The 20,399-nt window shown below is 43.0% G+C and overlaps 1 protein-coding gene across 5 annotated transcripts in view; it reads right to left on the minus strand.

The window, feature by feature from the left end:
* Nucleotides 1–20,399, minus strand: part of NEK10 (NIMA related kinase 10) — a 110,244-nt gene that overhangs the window by 37,633 nt on the left and 52,212 nt on the right. For 4 of the 5 annotated variants that reach the window (XM_053410571.1, XM_053410572.1, XM_053410569.1 and 1 more), the window contains exons 23-27: nt 15,340–15,415; nt 7,317–7,446; nt 6,129–6,199; nt 1,690–1,903; nt 149–332 (exon numbers count right to left, since the gene is read on the minus strand). In XM_053410571.1, coding sequence (XP_053266546.1) covers nt 149–332; nt 1,690–1,903; nt 6,129–6,199; nt 7,317–7,446; nt 15,340–15,415 — 675 coding nt within the window. Of the gene's footprint in view, nt 1–148; nt 333–1,689; nt 1,904–6,125; nt 6,200–7,308; nt 7,447–15,339; nt 15,416–20,399 lie in introns of those variants that run through there. The other variant, XM_053410574.1, reaches the window with a different exon arrangement.

Here is a 20,399-nt window from a genome sequence, read left to right on the forward strand (position 1 = left end):
AATTTCCACAGAAATAACAAGATCCAGAAAAAAGATATAAAAAATAAGAGCAACAATACCCCCCCAAAAAAAACCACACACACACCCAAAAAAATAACCCAGCATGGTGGAAGTACTAAAAATGCTCTTTCTGCTCATTCATCACTACCTTTTTCTGAGTTTTCTAAAGTGCAGTTATCATCTGACAAGGTTAAATCGCGAGCTTTCTCTTCATCTTTTCCAGAAGCTAGATGGAAGTTTTCAGTCAAAAGATCTGTATTTTCAGAAAATTCGCTTTTTAAACTGGCTGCTCCACTGCTACTGCTGCTAAGGCTTGATTTCTCATAATGTTCCTACAAAAGAGAACAGAAATGGTTTCCTTTGACCGTGTGGCTTCCAGAAGTACAACCTGGGTACAGTGGTAACTCGGGTTAAGTACTTATTTCGTTCCAGAGGTCTGTTCTTAACCTGAAACTGTTCTTAACCTGAAGCACCACTTTAGCTAATGGGGCCTTCTGCTGCTGCCGCGCCCCCGGAGCACGATTTCTGTTCTCATCCTGAAGCAAACTTCTTAACCTGAGGTACTATTTCTGGGTTAGCGGCGTCTGTAACTTGAAACGTCTGTAACCTGAAGCATATGTAACCCGAGGTACCACTGTACAGTGTTCAAGCAACGCAATAAATTTCCCTCGGTTTCTTTTAAGAACCATTAGAAACTCTGCTAGCATAGAATTGTACACAAAAATGGCTGGTTCAAAACATGTTTCAGATATGCTATATGATCTTGATTACTGACTTTAATCTGTAAGCGAATTAATTCAGCAGATAATATTGCTGCGTAAAAGCACCTGATTTAGAGAGGTTAAGTTGTTTTTCGATCGATTTCAAATATGATTAGCAGGTTGCTTCTGATTTGATGCTTCTTTAGCTCCTTTTGTTGGATTTTCACATTAATAGCCTCAGCAATTTAGATCCAATTTAGAGGAACATTTGCTCTTTGTGTGTTCTAAGCCAATGACACTCCCCACTAATAGAGAGAACTAGAATTGCAAACGAAGCTTTCACAGTCCCAAGCAATGTTAAATAGAGGGGAACACTTTGGTGGCTGCGCACATGGTGTTTCCTCTCTTCAAGCTTGGAGAGCCAGTTAGCCATATTAGATATATGGGTGCATGCTTGGAAGCCTGATAACATTATACGACATACCAGTGACAAGCATGAGAGCGGGCCAATGCACTCCTAGGTAAAGGGACCCCTGACCATTAGGTCCAGTCGCGGATGACTCTGGGGTTGCGGCGCTCATCTCGCTTTATTGGCCGAGGGAGCCGGCGTACAGCTTCCGGGTCATGTGGCCACCATGACTAAGCTGCTTCTGGCAAACCAGAGCAGCGCATGAAAACACCGTTTACCTTCCCACTGGAGCGGTACCTATTTATCTACTTGCACTAGCGTGCTTTCGAACTGCTAGGTTGGCAGGAGCAGGGACTGAGCAACGGGAGCTCACCCCATCACGGGGGTTCGAACCGCCAACCTTCTGATCGGCAAGTCTTAGGCTCTGTGGTTTAACCCACAGCGCCACACGGGTCCCTTAATGCACTCCTACATACACAGTATTTCTGCACGTCCAGTTGGGCAGATTGGTCCAACGGTCCCTTGCAGTCACATAAGGCTATATTATATGCGACAATGTAATTGAAGGCATTTGCTTACCTGAGATAATACAGCAAGCTGGTGATGACATGTGACTGCATTTCGATTAGCCTCCATGAAATATCTCTGGGTACGCCTCCTCTCGCGTTCCAATTTCCTCTCCAAGACAAGCTGGGAGGTTGATAAGCCGTCTAAATACTTCATCATCACATTTGGTATCAAGGAACTGACCTCTACAATGTCAGGGCGACTCTCTGCATCTGGGGTCAAGCACCTATGGGGGGTGGGCATCCATTATTTAAACAATCTATGATAGTGACTGACTGCTTACCTGTAATTGTAATTCTTTGAGTGGTCACCTGTGCATAAGCATTCTGCATTCTGTGGTTTTTTTAAAAAAAAAATCTAAATAAACATTTTGTTTATTCGCCACTGTAAAGCTCTTAAGGATGTTGCTTATTTCTTTGCTTTGTACATATTTCTTTTTGTGCTGTGAATTCAGGAATAATTTTCATTTTAAGAATGCCCATAAAAATAATCACCAGGCTCATTTTAAAATGATCTCTCATAATTAAATCCACTATCGTGTTTCCATTTTTGCACTTTTAAAGCTCATTCCTATCTTCTTCCGTGTTGCTATCTGTTTATATCTTACGTTAGAACGATGTCAATTGTCAGCAAAGTGATTATTGTGATAACCCAAATGGCATCTCTAGCTAGCGAATTACACTGTCATACCAAGTAAGTAAATATTAATGGAATCAGCTGATTATATGCTTCTTTTAATACCACCACTTAAGATCACTGCAGATACTACAGCCTGAGCTCTGTTTAAATAAGTATGTGAACTTTAGAGCTCTTCTCGCTAACTCCCAGTCATGTGACCCTCTCTGCTTGTTTCCTCTATCAGATTTCCTTCCGCTTTCATACTTGCTCACCTTCCATTCAACTCTTCCCCTCACTACTGTGAACTTCTCTTGCTTCTTTCTTAGGCCCCTTTTCCCATTACAACAAAATCCCCCTTGTAACATCAGAGCAACTCTGCCAAAGGCAGACAGGAGAACCTTGCTCATATAGGTATATAAGAGCAAAAATGCAGCATGGAAAAGATCAGGTTTTTGTTTGTGCTAACAGCCAAAGTTTGATCAAGTGCCAATAGGTAAAGGTAAAGGACCCCTGGATGGTTAAGTCCAGTCAAAGGTGACTATGGGGTTGCGGCGCTCATCTCACTTTCGGGCCAAGGGAACCGGCGTTTGTCCACAGACAACTTTCCAAGTCATGTGGCCAGCATGACTAAACCGCTTCTGGAACAATGTGACGTAAGCCAGAGTGCATGGAAATGCCATTTACCTTCCCAGCCCAACGGTACCTATTGGCGTACTTTCGAACTGCTAGGTTGGCAGAAGCTGGGACAGAGCAATGGGAACTCACTCCATCGCAGAGATTCGAACTGCTGACCTTCCGATCAGCAAGCCCAAGAGGCTCAGTGGTTTAGACCACAGCACCACCCACGTCCCTCAAGTTCCAACAACAACAACAACAACAACAACAACAACAACAATAATAATAATAATAATATATTTATACCCCGCCCATCCAGCTGGCTTTCCCCAGCCACTCTGGGCAGCTCACAACAGGATATTAAAAATACGATAAAACATCAAACATTAAAAACTTTCCTAAACAGGGCTGCAGTCAGATAGTTGTTTATTTCCTTGACATCTGATGGGAGGGTGTTCCACAGGATGCGTGCCACTACCAAAAAGGCCCTCTGCCTGGTTCCCTGTAACCTCACTTCTCACAGTGAGGGAACCGCCAAAAGGCCCTGGACCTCAGTGTCCAGGCAGAACGATGGGAGTGGAGATGCTCCTTCTGGGCCAAGGCCGTTTAGGGCTTTAAAGGTCAGCACCAACACTTTGAATTGTGCTCAGAAACATACTGGGAGCCAATGTAGGTCTTTCAAGACCGGAGTTATATGGTTTCAGAGGTTCCTGAGACCGAATTAATTATTGATACAAGTAATTCTTCATGTTAGTCCAATGAAGCAGGGAGTCTGTAACGGCCAGGGGACAGGCTGGGGAAGTGAGGTAAGATGCATCAAGCTGTCAGGGAACCGGGATGTGAGGGGTGGCAGATTCAGGGTGAGTAGCCAGAGGTCCAGCTCTGAAGCCATACTTAGATTGACATCATTTACACTTAGGAACATTCCCACTGTGATCAAGATGCTGAATTCCATTTAGAAAAAAATGACCATTCAGGACCATCAAGAGAATAAGGATGCACACTGGAATAGCCAGGGACTGGTTTTATTTGTCTCAAATTTACATACTTATATTATACAAATTAATGGAGAATAAAGTTCTCAATGACTCCTAGTCATGAAGGACATATACTACCTCCATGATTGAAAGCACCATGACTCCAAATACTAGTCTCTGGGGCAAAACAGCAAAAGAGAGGTTATTTCCGTATTTCCTGTTTGTGGGCAGGAAATACGTTTGGACAGGAAATACCATATGTTTGGTTACTGTAGGAAGCAAGGTGCTGCACTGACTGGCCTTCGGTCTAATCCAGCACGACTTAGCCCAGCATGTAAGGAACATATCAGAAAGAATTCTTCCCTTGTAGGTTCAGTTTTAAACAGAAGCTGGGTCATTGCTCAGTGGAAGGTGAACAGAAATCACACAAAAAATCAGAAAGCGTATTTTTCTTCTTTGTATATCATTATGTTATGAACTTTTTTGTAATCATAATTTGGAGATTTGTACTGATGATAATCAACGTGCATTCATGGAAAGCAATTCCAATTAGCTAGTTCCACGCCCCACCGCCCCCCAAATTTTGCCTGAGCACACCTGGGCCCCACACTATACTGTATGAATTTTATGCTTCTCTGTATACTGGGTGCAGCTCAACTGTGCATGAAGTCTACATCCTTGAGGAAAAACAAGGCATGCCATCGAAGAAGCAGGAATGCTTCTCCATTTTATTTTATTTATTTCGAAAAAACAGCTGGAAGGACCATTGCTTTGGATGGGTGGCAGCAAAGGGGAGAGCATCACAGACTTAATTCAAGCTGCCCCCTAGGTATTGAGAGAGAAGCATACAGGCATCCATATACCGTATTTTTTGCTCTATAAGACTCACTTTTTCCCTCCTTAAAAGTAAGGGAAAATGTGTGTGCATCTTATGGAGCGAATGCAGGCTGTGCAGCTATCCCAGAAGCCAGAACAGCAAAAGGGATCGCTGCTTTCACTGTGCAACGATCCCTCTTGCTGTTCTGGCTTCTGAGATTCAGAATATTTTTTTCCTTGTTTTCTTCCTCCAAAAACTAGGTGCGTCTTGTGGTCTGGTGCGTCTTATAGAGCGAAAAATACGGTACTTAAGGTGATTTTTAAGCAGTTTTCACGACAGAGTAAATATGATAGGATTCCCTTGAAAAAGACCTATCTGAAATGTGTCAAGAACTTTCTAATCCCTTGTTTTCTTTTCTCCGTGGAAAAACAGATGGGGGCGGGAGTCCCAGTCCAAATTAGGGGCCACACAGCTGCTTTTACCAAAAGAGAGGCAAAGAATAATCATGCGTTCTTGTATCTTCAGAGTCACAGCTAGGCTGGCCTGGAGCTTTCTCAACAACAATGGCAATAACAAATGGTGCAGGAGCAGAAGGAATGTACCTGCTATACCAAATAATTGCCTTCTGTTCAAAACCAAATAAAAAAATTCCTTCCAGTAGCACCTTAGAGACCAATTAAGTTTGTCATTTGTATGAGCTTTTGTGTGCATGCACACTTCTTCAGATACACTGAAACAGAAGTCACCAGACCCTTATATATAGTGTGAGGGTGGGGAGGGGTATTACTCAGAAGGGTGGTGGGAATGGGTGATTGGCTGATAGGTGTGGTAAACCTGTTGGTGACTGTTAATGACTGCAATTGGTCTTACAGGAAAAAGAAGGGGTGATATGGCTAAAAATAGCTTTATCATGTATTTATCATGTATTCTATTCAATTTTAGTGAGTATGATGGAAGACTCAGTCCTGGGGCAGGATAAACACCAGCCAAATTATGGCATGAGCTTTATCTTATAGACAAATAAAGAATAACAAAATATTGCAGCATCTCTTCCGCCGTCCTAACTGGAATGTTTCTGTTTAGAGTTAGAGCCAGTCATTCATTCCCTCCAAGCAGGACATCGCACCAAATTTTCCATTTTTATTTTCCAGTGGGTTGGGTTTTTTAAAAAAATCCTACTTGTACAAAACTTGCAGTTTCCCTCCCCTCTTGCTTCTCAAGACTCCTGCTTTGACTTCAATCCAGTCTGCACTCACCACCTCGGTATGTAACTGGAGAGGTTAATTACGCAATTCCCCCCCCCCATTACTTCGACTGGCAATATATTCAGTGGCATCTCACATTTTAAAATTGTACTATTAGCTCTGTGGCCACATATCCTCTTTACACTTAGAGTAAAAGGACCTTTTCCACAAGACACTTACTTTTTAATGACCGCTGAAACCTTTTCAGAATAGGCGCCCTCTGGGACTGGCTCATAGGCAGATTCAACTATCTGCAAAATAAATGAATACTTTGCTGACAACAAGAGAAAAATATCATGTTATGGATAAACTGGGTTTCAATCTGCCCCTTGAACAACAAGGTACACAATCAATCTATCTTCACAATGCCCTTGCGGCACATATATACCATGAATTTGACTCATATGCACGTATCACACTCAAAAATATACAAAGAAATTTCCATGCAGAAAGTTCATCCAAAATTCACCACAAACACTAATGATGATCCTGCCTTTAATCATATATTTTTAAGCTGTTAAGCCAATTTATATGTCCACAGACAGAAAAGCGGGGTACAACTAATAAATCAAATCTGGTCAATCAGGAATTTCACGACGGAGACCCACCAATTTCTCTACTGAGTATCTTTGATTTTCAGTAAAATTTATTCTTTATAGAAACTTATTAAGAACTTGCTTGATTCTGAAGCCCCTGAAATTTGCAGAGTCTTTTTGCTAGTCTAGACTTTGAGGGATAGCAAATACAAAAAAAGAAAAAAGTGAACACGTTATAAAGTTCAGTAATAGTAACTGATGTGATTGCTTGATGTGAAGTGTGTCTCAGTTTAAGGAGATGGATGTGGGGAGACTAGAAAGACATAATAAGACCTATTTGTGAATACAGTGGTACCTCAGGTTAAGTATTTAATTCGTTCCGGGGGTCCGTACTTAACCTGAAACTGTTCTTAACCTGAAGCACCACTTTAGCTAATGGGGCCTCCCGCTGCTGCCGCGCCACCAGAGCCCGATTTCTGTTCTCATCCTGAAGCAAAGTTCTTAACCGGAAGCACTATTTCTGGGTTAGCGGAGTCTTTAACCTGAAGCGTATGTAACCTGAGGTACCACTGTATAATGTGTCAGAGTCAGGGCAGGGCAGCAGAAAGATCCATCATAACCTTAATCCAACACTAGGAGTTAGGCACACTCCCTAGTCCATACCACTACAGCAACCATCAGAACAGCTTCTCTGGTACTGCTGTAATGTCCATGTGCGATGAGGAAACGCTGCATAAAGAACATTTTTATTTCAAAAGGAGGAAGGAAGGGGCATTCATAAAAGTGCATGAACACGCAAAGGTAAATGGCATCAACTAGCAAACCTGCATACTTTAGTTGCTAAGGAGAGCATGTTGGTGCTGTAAAATGGAGGGTTGAGAGTTGCCATCTGGTAAAGGACGCATCCTGCAGCCCAGACATCAGCCTTCTCGCCATATGGCTCGCTCTTCACAACTTCAGGGCTAGGCAAATAAAAGCAAAATTCAAAAAATCCATAACGGAGATAGAACAGGTCACAGTATTATTTTCAGGGAAGAGGCTACTACCTGCCACACAAATGCAGCTTTAGGGAAAATACTAAACAATTCAGAGTTTGCAGAAGGTATCGTTCGCACATCAGAATGTTTATGAATGCTTACAACACAAAACGTGATAACTGCTTCTACTTACATGTTCATATCTGTCTAAACAGATGCAACCCCCCCAAATCCCTATTTTTTTAATTATCCAGATGGTATTGCAATATTAAATAAATTGGACTACGCTACAATTTCCTTACATGTGTAAAACATAGCCATGATTCACCCCACTAATCCTTCCTCTAGTCTGCCCACTTTACTACTCTCTCAGCAAATCTCTACCATGAACATAGGATTAAATAACTTCCAGGAGACTAATTACCCAAGTCCAAATTTACTCACTAAGAGGTCCTGCCAACCTAGCAGTTCGAAAGCACGAAGTGCAAGTAGATAAATAGGTACCGCTCCGGCGGGAAGGTAAATGCCGTTTCTGTGTGCTGCTCTGGTTGGCCAGAAGCGGCTTAGTCATGCTGGCCATGTGACCTGGAAGCTGTACGCCGGCTCCCTTGGCCAATAAAGCGAGATGAGCACCGCAACCCTAGAGTCGGTCACGACTGGACCTAATGGTCAGGGGTCCCTTTACCTTTAAGAGGTCTTTATTCCTATTTGCAGGAAATACTGCCTTAACTTCATGTAAGAGGTTGGAACTGATGATCTTCAGATGCATTCCCCTTCTGTATTTATTGCTTTCCAGTCAATATCACAAAAGCAAATCAATTATTTTTTCCTCCCCCTCCCATCTTTGGCCAAGCTAATGTAATTTAGTCAACTGAAGCCTTAAATCAGTCATTCTTTTCCACCAGCCAAACCCTTTAAAAATCAAATAATGCATGATTTATGTTCAACCCTCCTCCCTAAAATCTTTTTTATCAGAATTATTCACATAATTCACATTTCATCTACTTCACTCACCGTTTAAAAAACAGTTTGAAAATTGACAAAGTTCTCATTGATGCCTGTCATGTGCCTGTCTCACAAATTCTAAGGGTTCCCCCCCCCCTTCTCCTTCTCCTCCCCCATCCATACAAAAGGTTCAGGGAAGCAAGCTAATTAAGGATGGTACTGCTATGATCTGTGCTTGGCAAACTGGAGAGATACAGCTGGCTTTGTTTTCCATAAGGAACATATGGCAATGAAGTTATATGAAATGTACCCTTACAAAAACAAGCCGAGGGGGGAGCAGGAAGCGAGCGAGAGAAGAGTAATACCTTTATTATGACCAACTAAGAAAGATATTTAACAGTGAAAAAATGTTCAGGTCTCCAAAAATTATTCTGGAAGCTGAGCTGAGCATGGTGTCCTGAGAGGTACTGGAACAGACACACAATAATGTCAGTCCCTCCTCCCTTTGAAAAATAAAATCTAGTGTTTAACCAGTGACATAGCACGGGTTGCCAGTGCCTTGGGCCGTGCAGAGAGGGGGTGGGAGAGAAATGGATGGAGTGCACATGTGCATTCAACTGCTTAAGGCAGAGGCCTTCAACTTTTTTGAGTTCATGGCTCCCTTGACCAACTACATTCTTTCTGAAGCACCCCTGTGGGGCTCAGGAGCCCAGTTATGTCACCCCTTGCCTGCAGAGCCGACAGCCTCTCACCCTTTTTTGAGCACGCTCCCTTGTGGAGTGTTCCCATCAGCCTCCTTTCCTTGGGAGCTGCTGCTGCCCCTGGTCTCTGAGCTGCCCCCCGTCTCCTTCCCAAAGAGAGGTGCCTCCTCACACTGCCCCACAGCGGCCTGGGACTTCTGTCCATTCCCAACTACAAGGGCTGGCAGGCTGGGCTTGCTTGCTTGCTTGCTCCAAGGCCGCTTCAGCTCCTGGCAACCAGCACCCCCTGGCCAGCCCCAGAGGCACCATTAACCTGGGCAGCTTGTAGCCAGGGCTGCTGCAACAAACATCTGTGCAAGCCTTTGGGAGGCAGAGACACGAGAGGACATCAGAGGAGGGAGGGCAGGAAACAGGGGCAGAGGCCAGTGCTGCCTGCAGCACCCCTGACCATCATTCAAGGCACCTCAGTGTGCCATGGCACACTGGTTGAAAGCCACTGGCCTGAGGCATCTGCATCACTCAGGAGATTGCAGTCGCAGAGATAAGAAAAGAAGAGTCGTTCCATTGTCTGGAGAGGCCACTTCCTGGTTCACATGGAGAAGCCGTTTTCAACGCTGCCCAACGATGGAAGTGTGTGGCTGTTTTGAGGCAGCATCAGGTGTCAAAATTTTGCACCCTGGACAACCGCTCCTGTGGTGCCGCCGCCCCCCCCCCACACACACACAGTACACCACTGCAGCAATAACTGAAACTTGTGAGGAAGGGATAGAAATAAAGGGAAACATGGTAGTCTTGCAGAGTGGGATCTGCATGGTGGACTGAATTTAGTAATAGAATTCTGCACTACAGTAAAATGGCTTTAGCCAAGAAGCATGTGATTAACATATGAATTAGGTGTTGGATATTTAAGTCAATTGGATTTTACAAACGCTATATTCAGGTAATTGCAATATTTGCTTTTAAGCTTTCAGCCCAGCACCTTGTATTCAAGCAGGAAGATTCCCACTTCACTAGTATTCTGGTGAAGATAGATTAGCATATCCTTTGCTAAACAAATAGTTACAGCAAGAACAAAGCCAGATTAGTTGGACATTTTTCAATTTCATTCTTTTCATTTTCTCTAAACAGACTGAGCCGTGCTCTGTGTTTTCTCTGAAAGGACTCCGCATCTGCTCCTCTTACGCAGAAATCGTATTTTTTTATTTAATAACAAATCTTCTTGAATGCTAAACTCAATCTTAAAATGAGTTTGGCAGTTGAACAAAACATTTACAGCAGCACAGAAGATAATTTAATCTTCCAAGTATTTTGTTATGGGATCCACGTTTATGAAAATGACTTGGAAATACAGAAGAATGTATATATGTAGTACAAATTACAGAAAGATAGAAAATAAGTTGATATCCTTGGAAAGCTATGTCATAATGCTATTTATAGAAGAGGATTTTTGCTGATTTGTTTTCATGGAAACCATCATTCTTTAGGCTTAAGCCTTTCCAATTTTTTTCTGTTAATATTTTATTACAATATTTGCATAAGTTTCATTTTAATAAGCCTGTGGAGACAGGTTTCTTCCCCCCTATATTCCTGATAAGCTAACTGATAGTATGTAACTTGTTTTCAGACTGTCTTACAAGGTGATGCTCAACGGTACAGGATTAGCTTGTGTAAATATTAGTTTTCAATGGATGATTCTTTGTGCAAAGGTCATAATAAAAGCTATTACTGTGGGGATGACATACTGATGATATTAGAGGATTTTGTAAGGCAGGGAAAGTTTTAAGGCTGAAATGGGCTAAGCCCAGATTGAACAGCCTGTGTCGAAGAGTTCAGCCTCCCAAGGAAGAGCTTCTTATCAGAAAGCATACTTCAAATGGCAAAAAACACACATCCTAGACTTGGCCTGGAGACTTCTAAAGAACCCCTCTTCTCGTGTCTTCTGTTAACTCAACATGTAGTTCTGCCTCTATTTCTTTTTTTTGCTGTTATTTACCTACCCGGTCCCTGAGATCATCTTCTGAGGCCCTCCTTCGTGTGCCCCCTCCTCGAGATGTCCGGAGGGTGGCAACACGAGAACGGGGCCTTCTCTGCAGTGGCTCCCCATCTATGGAATGCTCTCCCCAGGGAAGTTCGCCTGGCGCCTTCATTATACATCTTTAGGCACCAGGCAAAAACGTTCCTTTATAACCAGGCCTTTGGTTGACCTTATTGACATCCAACACCCTTTTAGAATGTGGCTTTTTGGGGGAGGGGGGATTTATTGGGTTACTGCTTTTGGTTTGATTTTATATGCTGTGGTGAACTGCCCTGAGACCTCCGGGTATAGGGCAGTGTATAAGTTTAATAATAATAATAATAATAATAATAATAATAATAATAATACTGCCCATCGCTCTCTGTTTTCAGAGTTTGAAACATGGCTTTCTTTTTTATCTGTGCTTCTAGGCACAATTGTGGGCAATTTTAACTCATTATTATTTACATCAAGAGTAGCCAAAGTGGGGCTCTGCAGATGTTGTTCGACCCTCACAAGCCCCTCCCCCCCAGCCAGCATGGATAATGGTTAGGGATAATGGGAGCAGCATCTCCAACAACATCTGGAAGGAACTACATCAATGATGTACAATTTGCATCCATCATGATGGATCTCTCTTCTTCCCTTTGTTTTACAGAAAGAAGTGATGCCATTACTTGTGTTGATGGAAACATCTTTGTTTATCATCACATAGCATATGCAGTAATTATACAGTTTGCTGAAAGCTTCAAATGCAAATAGTAATGAAAAGTGTCAGCTGATTTTCCAAAGGTAAAATGTATTCCTAGGAAGAGGACATAGAGCACACAAGAAAATTAAAGATTATGAAACAGATAAACAACAACAGCTCAATCAGGCTGGAACATATACAGTAGCTGCAGAGAACAATCGGAGGAAGGTTGAAAGCTTTGCTTTAAGAAATCAAAGGTTTCAACTAGATGGTGAAAGTTAAACATGGGTGGAGCAAGGTGGACATTTTTAGGGGAGGAGATCAATGAGATGGGTACCATAACAGAGAAAGTCTTGCCATGTTCAAGACTGCATTGCTCCTTGCCTGGTTTCTGATCACTGCTGGGTGTTCTGCTTTATTTAAATGTGATTATGCCAATAATAAGGGGACGCGGGTGGCCTAGGACCTGCCGATCAGAAGGTCGGCGGTTTGAATCCCTGCGACGGGGTGAGCTCCCGTTGCTCGGTCCCTGCTCCTGCCCACCTAGCAGTTCAAAAGCACGTCAAAGTGCAAGCAGATAAATAGGTACCGCTCCGGCTTGAAGGTAAATGGCGTTTCCATGCGCTGCTCTGGTTCGCCAGAAGCGGCTTAGTCATGCTGGCCACATGACCCGGAAGCTGTACACCGGCTCCCTTGGCCAATAAAGCGAGATGAGCACCGTAACCCCAGAGTCGGTCACGACTGGACCTAATGGTCAGGGGTCCCTTTACCTTTACCTATGCCAATAATGCAGTGGTGGGGAAGGGGAGGAAATGGATAATTCCATGGTGCCCCAGATGTAGGAATGACTCAGGGGTCTTGGCCACCCCTGCTCCTGGAGTCTGGGCACGGAGATCCTCAAATCGCTGCCTAACAGCTGAGTGAGCAGACAGAGAAGAGAGAAAGAAAAAGCAGTGTACAACTCACAGGTGAAATGCAGGAGTCAAGAATCAACCCTGCTCTCCCACAAAAGGCAGAATTGAAACTGGCCAGAAGGTTCACCTCCGTTTCAGATGGGCATGTAGTTTCATTTTCAGTTCTGCCCTTGCCTTCTACCCTGTATGCTTCACTCCTCTGCTGACTGAGAAGCCACACACACACAAAAGACTGATGAAGAAGTTACTCTGCATTTCTTCCTTTTGCCCTCCCACGTTTCAGGGAAAATTCCTTCCCCTCATGCCGCAAGAACACAGCTGTCAATATTATCCAATATTCGCTGGAAAATGTGGTTCTCTCAGATTCTTATGTTAAAAGCAACACCTGAATGCCAAGAGAGCCAATACTTGATTCGCTGCAAATTGTGCTCATTTATTTGTGTTTATGTTGCACTCTGTAAACACTCTGTTTTTGTTGCAATGTGTAAAACTATTTTATTTCACTGCCTTGGCTCAATAAATATTTCTTCTTATTGCTCGTTAAAACAGAGAACTTATAAACTGTACCTCCAGAGCCTATAAAATGCAATTATCTCACTTCTATGGGGCCATTATGTAATTTTTTTGCAGAGTCTACCGTCTCTACACAGGAGGTCTAGACTGGCAAACAATCCCCAAACATGGGGATGAAGAAAGTTATTTTCTTGGCCTATAGCAAGAACAACATCAGTTTCAAGTGGGTTCACTTGGTCTGCAGTTGCTTTTGTCTTAACTAGTCATTCTAGCTGAGAGCCAAAGAATCACACAATTAATTCCTTACAACCAAATGCTCTTTTAGCTTGCTTTTTGGGTCATAGGGCATATTTTGGGCATCACACCTATAACGTATATGTGCTTCTAGATTACAGGGTTCAGAGTCCCAGATTGATGATTATTATGATGATGATTATATTTATATGCCGTCCATCTGACTGGGTTGCCCCAGGCATTCTGGGTGGCTTCCAACAAAATATTAAAACATAGGTAAAGGGACCCCTGACTGTTAAGTCCAGTTGCGGATGACTCTGGGGTTGCGCCGCTCACCTCACCTTACAGGCCGAGGGAGCCAGTGTTTTTCCACCGACAGCTTCTGGGTCATGTGGCCAGCATGACTAAACCGCTTCTGGCGAACCAGAGCAGCACACGGAAATGCCGTTTACCTTCCCGCCGGAGTGGTACCTATTTATCTACTTGCACTCTGACGTGCTTTCGAACTTCTAGGTGAGCAGGAGCTGGGACTGAACAACGGGAGCTCACCCCATCGCGGGGATTCGAACTGCCAACCTTCCTATCAGCAAGCCCTAGGCTCTGTGGTTTAGACCACAGCGCCACCCGTGTGTGGCTTCCAACAAAATATTAAAACATAAGGACCCCCAAACATTAAAAACCTCTCTGTAGCTGCCTTCAGATTTCTTCTAAAAGTCAGGTAGCTGTTTATCTCCTTGACATCTGATGGAAGGGCGTTCCACAGGGTGGGCGCCACTACCGGAGAGGCCCTCTGCCTGGTTCCCTGTAACCTCACTTCTCGCAGGGAGGGAACCTCCAGAAGGCCCTCAGAGCTGGACCTCAGTGTCCGGGCTAAATGATGGGGGTGGAGACGCTCCTTCAGGTACTCTGGGCTGAGGCTGGGCTATATGGCTAGGATCCCTGGGTCTGTATATAGCTGAGGGAAAGGGAAAGGGTATCGTCGTGGGCCGGACCCCTGAGAGAACAACAAATGTCGGATTAAGAATGTCTCTTTTGTCTTTTTAATTAGCGAGAATGGGGGGGGGGACCACTTATGCAAAGCATTCCTCTGTAAGAGGTACTGGCATGCATGTTCCCACCATTTAGTGAGCCCCTATCATGACCAAGAGAAAGCCAACTGATAGGACTGAAAGAAGTGAAGAGTCAACAGAGAGAGGCTTCTAAGGAATATAGTAAAGCAACTGGGAGCCAAGGGAGCCAATCTGAGGTGAGCACTTGGTCACCTGCACAGCAACAGCCTATTTAGATGACCACATTTCCACACATATTCCCAGTGGGTCCGTCACCAACAATAGTTCAAGTATTTCTCACAGTTAAGATGTCTACTGCTACAGCAAACTGACACATTCTTTGGAAAAAGCTTATATAACCCGTCTGTGAAAGTTCCCAAGTGTGGAAAACCAACTTCTGGGATTAGGAAAAGCAAGACAACACTGTGCATTAGATTGTACATAACTGGGCAACTTGAATAGAGCTACAAGGAAAGTGGGAATTAGAAGAAGGTTATGCCTCAGAGAATTGAAGGTTCTAATTACTGTTAAAGTAGATACTGTAGTTAATTAGCAAAAAAAAATGAAGTGTGATAGCATGTCGAGACTGGCCTGTTACACATGAATTTAGATATATTTAATTCCGTGCACTTTAAAATGAGATGGTGTGTCATGATATGCCTTACTCAAAAAGAATAAAGAATCCAAACATATCCTAGGAAAATTAACTGTCTGAATCAAACAGTGGCCCCCTATATAAGGGCTACATTATATTTGGGGTCACTAATTCTCTATTTTAGCAGCAAATTTACAGACCTAAAAGGCTTTTTTTTCTTACCAGGAGTAGAGAATAGTTCCAACGACTGAGGTAAGCTTGCTGTTTTCCTGTTTCTGCTTTGCAAGACCAAAGTCAGCTGGAAATAAAATAAACAAAGCAAATTTATTTTCCTTCAACAGGTTCAATTACTGATTATAGCTGGAGCAAAAAAAAAGTTCACTCATATTTGATATATTATCCCCACCACCTCATTTATGCATTATCAGGCAACACACAATAATATTTGCTCATCTTCTACTCTTATCTTAGCTCTTTATGAATGACATAGAGTGGCCTGGTTTGCATGTCATGGGAAGCCCATTCATGACTTGCTGTGAATGAGCGAGAATGCCAGTGCACACGGCTCAAATTACACACACACACACACATGCCCTTTCCTTTCCCAAGCTGGAAGAAAAAAAATCTACAGTGCTGACTTGGCATTTATGTATGACTCAGCATTCACAGTTTGGCTTCTCTCCAAAGAAACCACAAGAGCTGGTTCATATGTAGCCAGCACTGTGGCTTGATTCCTCACAGATTCCTCTGATGTGCAAAACGGGCCAGTTGTTAGGCGGTAGATGGCTCAATACCAATATATAATGCTTCTAGAATTTGTTTGTCCTAATGCTCTTATGCCACCAGCCTGGAAATGAAACACAGTTTAAATAGATATCAAAATCCATTTATGAAGATTAGAACTGAACAGATGCCAAGCTCAACAACATACCAGCTATAGGCACACTTACTTAAGCAACTTTTGAATTTAATCTAAGCTTTTTTCCAGCTACTGTTCTTGGCAGCAGCTGAAAAGAAGCAATTCCCTGAAGCCCAATCCTAGGGTGCAACCTTTGAAAAGGTCACTTAAAAATATGTCAGTGGACGCTTATGTTTCAACTCTTACCTCAGGGCAAAGTATGAGTTTGCAGGTGCCAGACTCCTCTAAATTCCTGGACCCAGTAAGTGTTGGAATTTAATCAAGCCTCCTGAACCCCTGGATCCAGCAAGGGTTAAAATATAAGCCAGGCTACCTTATATTTGAATGGTTCATCACCCCAGGCTAGCTTCCTCATAAGGTCATTGCCTGAGGTGAGGAACCATTAAGTGAATGAAGGGCAAGGTGATGGACCATTAAGGAACCAAAAAAGAGGGGAAGATGTGTCAGATTGGAAATGGGTGGAGCACCTCCTCCCTCTTTTAAATAGTGAGAAGGAGGAAAGGCACAGTTTAGAGTTTTAGCATTGGCTGCGATGTGACTTAAAGCAGAAAAGGTTACAGGGTGCTAAAGGAAAGAAGTGGAAAAGCCATAGAAGCAGAGCATGATGCTTGATGTCTGTTTGAACCCAAGGCTGCATCTATGGAAGAAACAAGACCCATTAGGGGAGTTAATGCTGGAAGCCCCTCCATTATAGACTCAGGTTGTATATATGTGTAAATAAACCATATATCTGTCTCCATATACAGTGGTACCTTGGGTTAAGTACTTAATTCGTTCCGGAGGTCCGTTCTTAACCTGAAACTGTTCTTAACCTGAAGCACCACTTTAGCTAATGGGGCCTCCTGCTGCAGCCGCACCGCTGGAGCACGATTTCTGTTCTCATCCTGAAGTAAAGTTCTTAACCTGAAGCGCTATTTCTCGGTTAGCGGAGTCTGTAACCTGAAGCGTATGTAACCTGAGGCGTATGTAACCTGAGGTACCACTGTATACAGTAGAGAGTGCAGTCTTGTTGTCAGGGCAGCCCAGGACCTCCATACACACTGCTCAGGCTTGTTCGCTGGAGAGATCACTTCAGCTGCTAACACAAAAGAAGGAAAAAAACCACATGGGAGGCAAAAGTTATGAGTTACCAGGCTCTGCAGCCACAGCTGGAACTGTCATTCACCAGCAATTTGACCTCACCTCCAGAGGTGCACTCCATTGTCTCTCGAGACTGACGAGTGCCAGCAACAATTTGGACAGCTCTTAAGATATCGTAACCGTAAGGTATCGTGGTGGTTCCTGATATCAATAAACAAGTTTTCATCTATGTTTGGATGCCACTGGATGCCATTTTGAATCAAGATGGCAGACTGAACCTTTCAAAACTGCATCGATTTTAACCACTGAGTTCAAAATTTCACTGATTTTGTTTGACCTCCTGAAGAATGCTCCATGAAGTTCCACATGCTAAGATATAAGTTGACATAATACGTCCATGTTCAACTCCCTCCCTCTCACAAATATACAGTATTTACCTCTCTAAGCCTGCAAGCCTATGCACACCTTCTGGAAGCGAGTAAGCGAGTCCCATGGAGGGAGACAGTGGAACTGACTTCTGAGCAAACAGGCTATGGGAGAAGGGAAATACTATATGTGTTTATACATATTTTACAAATAGAAGGCTCAGAACGACACGGAAAACCCTAATTTGCCCAAAGCGGGGTGGGGGTGGGGGAGACAAAGGTGTTACGAAAAAGGAGCAATGCAGCAGCATTCTGGGACAGAATTGGAAATTTGGTTTCCTGCTGGTGTCCAAACCATCAAATGATCCTCCCATTTACTTCAACCTATAGAGCAATGACCTATTAGTTAATCCAAATGCCAAACTTCTAAAAGGTCATGCTCCGTGCCAGGCTTATTCGGTTCTGAAAAGTGAAAAATGACAAGCTTAGCTATTTTTATTTATTTTTTATTTATTTTTATTTTAGACAGAGAAATGGATACTGGACACAAGAAAATCGCATCAGCCCTTGAATATGTTGTCAGAAGCTACTGCTTCACCTTGCATCATAGCTGAAATGCTAAAATTTGTGTTGTTTTGTGATGATGCCCATTTATGCCTCTTGCCCTGTTATTTCCCCAATTAATATGCAATTGTAATACCATAGCTACTACCAGTAGTACTTCAGGCTGTTTACAAAACAAACAAACAAAAAACCAGATTGAAAGAGCTCTGGCATTCAGCATTAAACACTATAAAAAGAAATAAAGAAAACAGGTGTGAGATGCAGCCAACTGTACCTCCATGAAAGCAGGTCATTTTGTTCAAGTAGCTGTTTCCCACATTCTTTATACAACCACTGGGAATACTATCCTGACTCGAGAAAAGCTTTTGTCACCTGCATCCAATTAAGGGTTTAGATGGATGTGATGCCAGTTTTAGATGTTTACATCAGTTCAGCTAGAGGTAATGTTTTAAGAGGTTTTAATGCTACCTTGAAAACTCACACACATTCTTCTGTTCTAATACAAGCTTTGTAAAAAAATAAAAATAAAGGTGTCTTGCAAGTTTACAGTAGTAGCATAGCACCAAATAAGACAAGGCTGGAGTAACTCCACCGTCTTGCCTTCTCTCCATTGCATTCCATGCTAACGTTTTTCAAGGGCTGTTTTGGGCACCTTGCAAAAGCTATTCCAGTCCTCTACTGGAAAAGGTTGAATGAGCGAGAAGCTGGGCTACTAAACATAATGCAAGAGCACCATGCAGTGGCTGCCTGTTTTAATGCAGCCTGTCTCATACCTAAAACAACTTTTCTAGGAGGTAAAAACTGCACAAACCGTAAAACAAGGCATGACTACACTGTTACTAGGCAAGCTTTGACAATGTTTCAAATCCACAAATACAATCTGAAGTGATATAATAACAGGAGGACCGCAGGATGGAACGCCCATAACATCTGTATAGTGTTAGAATTAGTATTGCGCACAATACTTCATCAAGTAATGAGGAGAAAAGACTGCACTTGGAAATTATGGAAAAGGAGGGGAAATTCTGGTTCAAGGTTTCTGATGCGCTTGCCTTGCTTTTGAGATTGCCAAGGGGCATTTGTGAATGTCCGTCCTTTCATTCTACAAGTCATCTCACCAGGACTTGCACTCTGCAACCTTTGCAGGCAGCTGCACTTTCATCTAAGTCCAGAGTACGGTATCAGGAAGTAATTCCTCCCAGGAGGCTTCTCCAGATCAGAAAGCACAGGCAGTCAGGTAAGCGAAGCTCAAAGTCCCGTGCCAACCTAAATTCTCTTCTTCTTTTTTGCAAATCATCTTTATTGGTTTATTTTAATTGACATTCATAGAATCACATTATAACATCTCAGTTCTCCTATGGCTAAACATGTATTTCTAAATAATAATAAAGAAAACAAAAACAAAAATTTGTGCTTAATCACTTGATTCCTTCGTATTCCTTTTATACTCGACTTCCCTCCCCTTCTTACTTGGGTCCTCAGTTTGACTTAGTTGAATGCCTCTCTTAACACGTCTATGAGTATGTTTTCCTGTTTTCCCACTATATTTTAGTATTTTTTCTTACAGAAGTTATTCCAAAACAGTCAGAATTTCAATTTCCCCATGATAGCCTTTCAAATATTGTTTGAATATGTTCCAATCTTTTTTAAATGTTTGTTTTGTTTGATCTCTTATTTGTCCATCTCCGAGTACTCCATTAATTTGGTCAACGGATCTATTTTGGTCGGTAAACACTCCCTTTTCCAGTTCTGTGCAATCACAACTCTTGCTGGTGGCGTACATGAATACTTTCTTTAAATCCTTTGGAATCTCAGTTCCCACAATACCCAATAGGAATGCTTCTGGTTTTGGGGGTGTCAGGGAACTGCCATCAGCTCAGAGGCAAGAGGTGGAAGGGCAGCTGGATTACAGAGAGCCTCCAAAGATCGTGGGAAGCAGCACTTCCTCAGCGGAGGAAGGTAGCCACGCCTCTAGGGGGGAGGAGATGCAGGGCTCGGAGGAGGCAAGGCGGTGCCAGGTCACCTTGCCTGAGCAAAGCGGGGAGGAGGGAGGTCCCCCTTTACCAAGCCTTCCTTGCGCACTAGGCTTTCACACAGAGAGGGGAGGCGTAGGCAGGGGGTCAAGAGACTACTCTGCTGGGGAAGATTTAAGGACCGCCCACTCTCAGATTCTGCTAGTGACTGAGCAAGACATGGAATAGAGGCGTTCTGCATTGCAAATGTTTTTGCACCAATAACAAAGCCTTTGAAAAGACCAAACCAAAAAAAATTTTTCCTTCCAGTAGCACCTTAAAGACCAACTGAGTTAGTTCTTGGTATGAGCTTTCGTGTGCATGCACACTTCTTCAGATACA

The sequence above is a fragment of the Podarcis raffonei genome, chromosome 12 (genome assembly GCF_027172205.1).
Source record: "Podarcis raffonei isolate rPodRaf1 chromosome 12, rPodRaf1.pri, whole genome shotgun sequence".
NCBI lineage: Eukaryota > Metazoa > Chordata > Lepidosauria > Squamata > Lacertidae > Podarcis > Podarcis raffonei.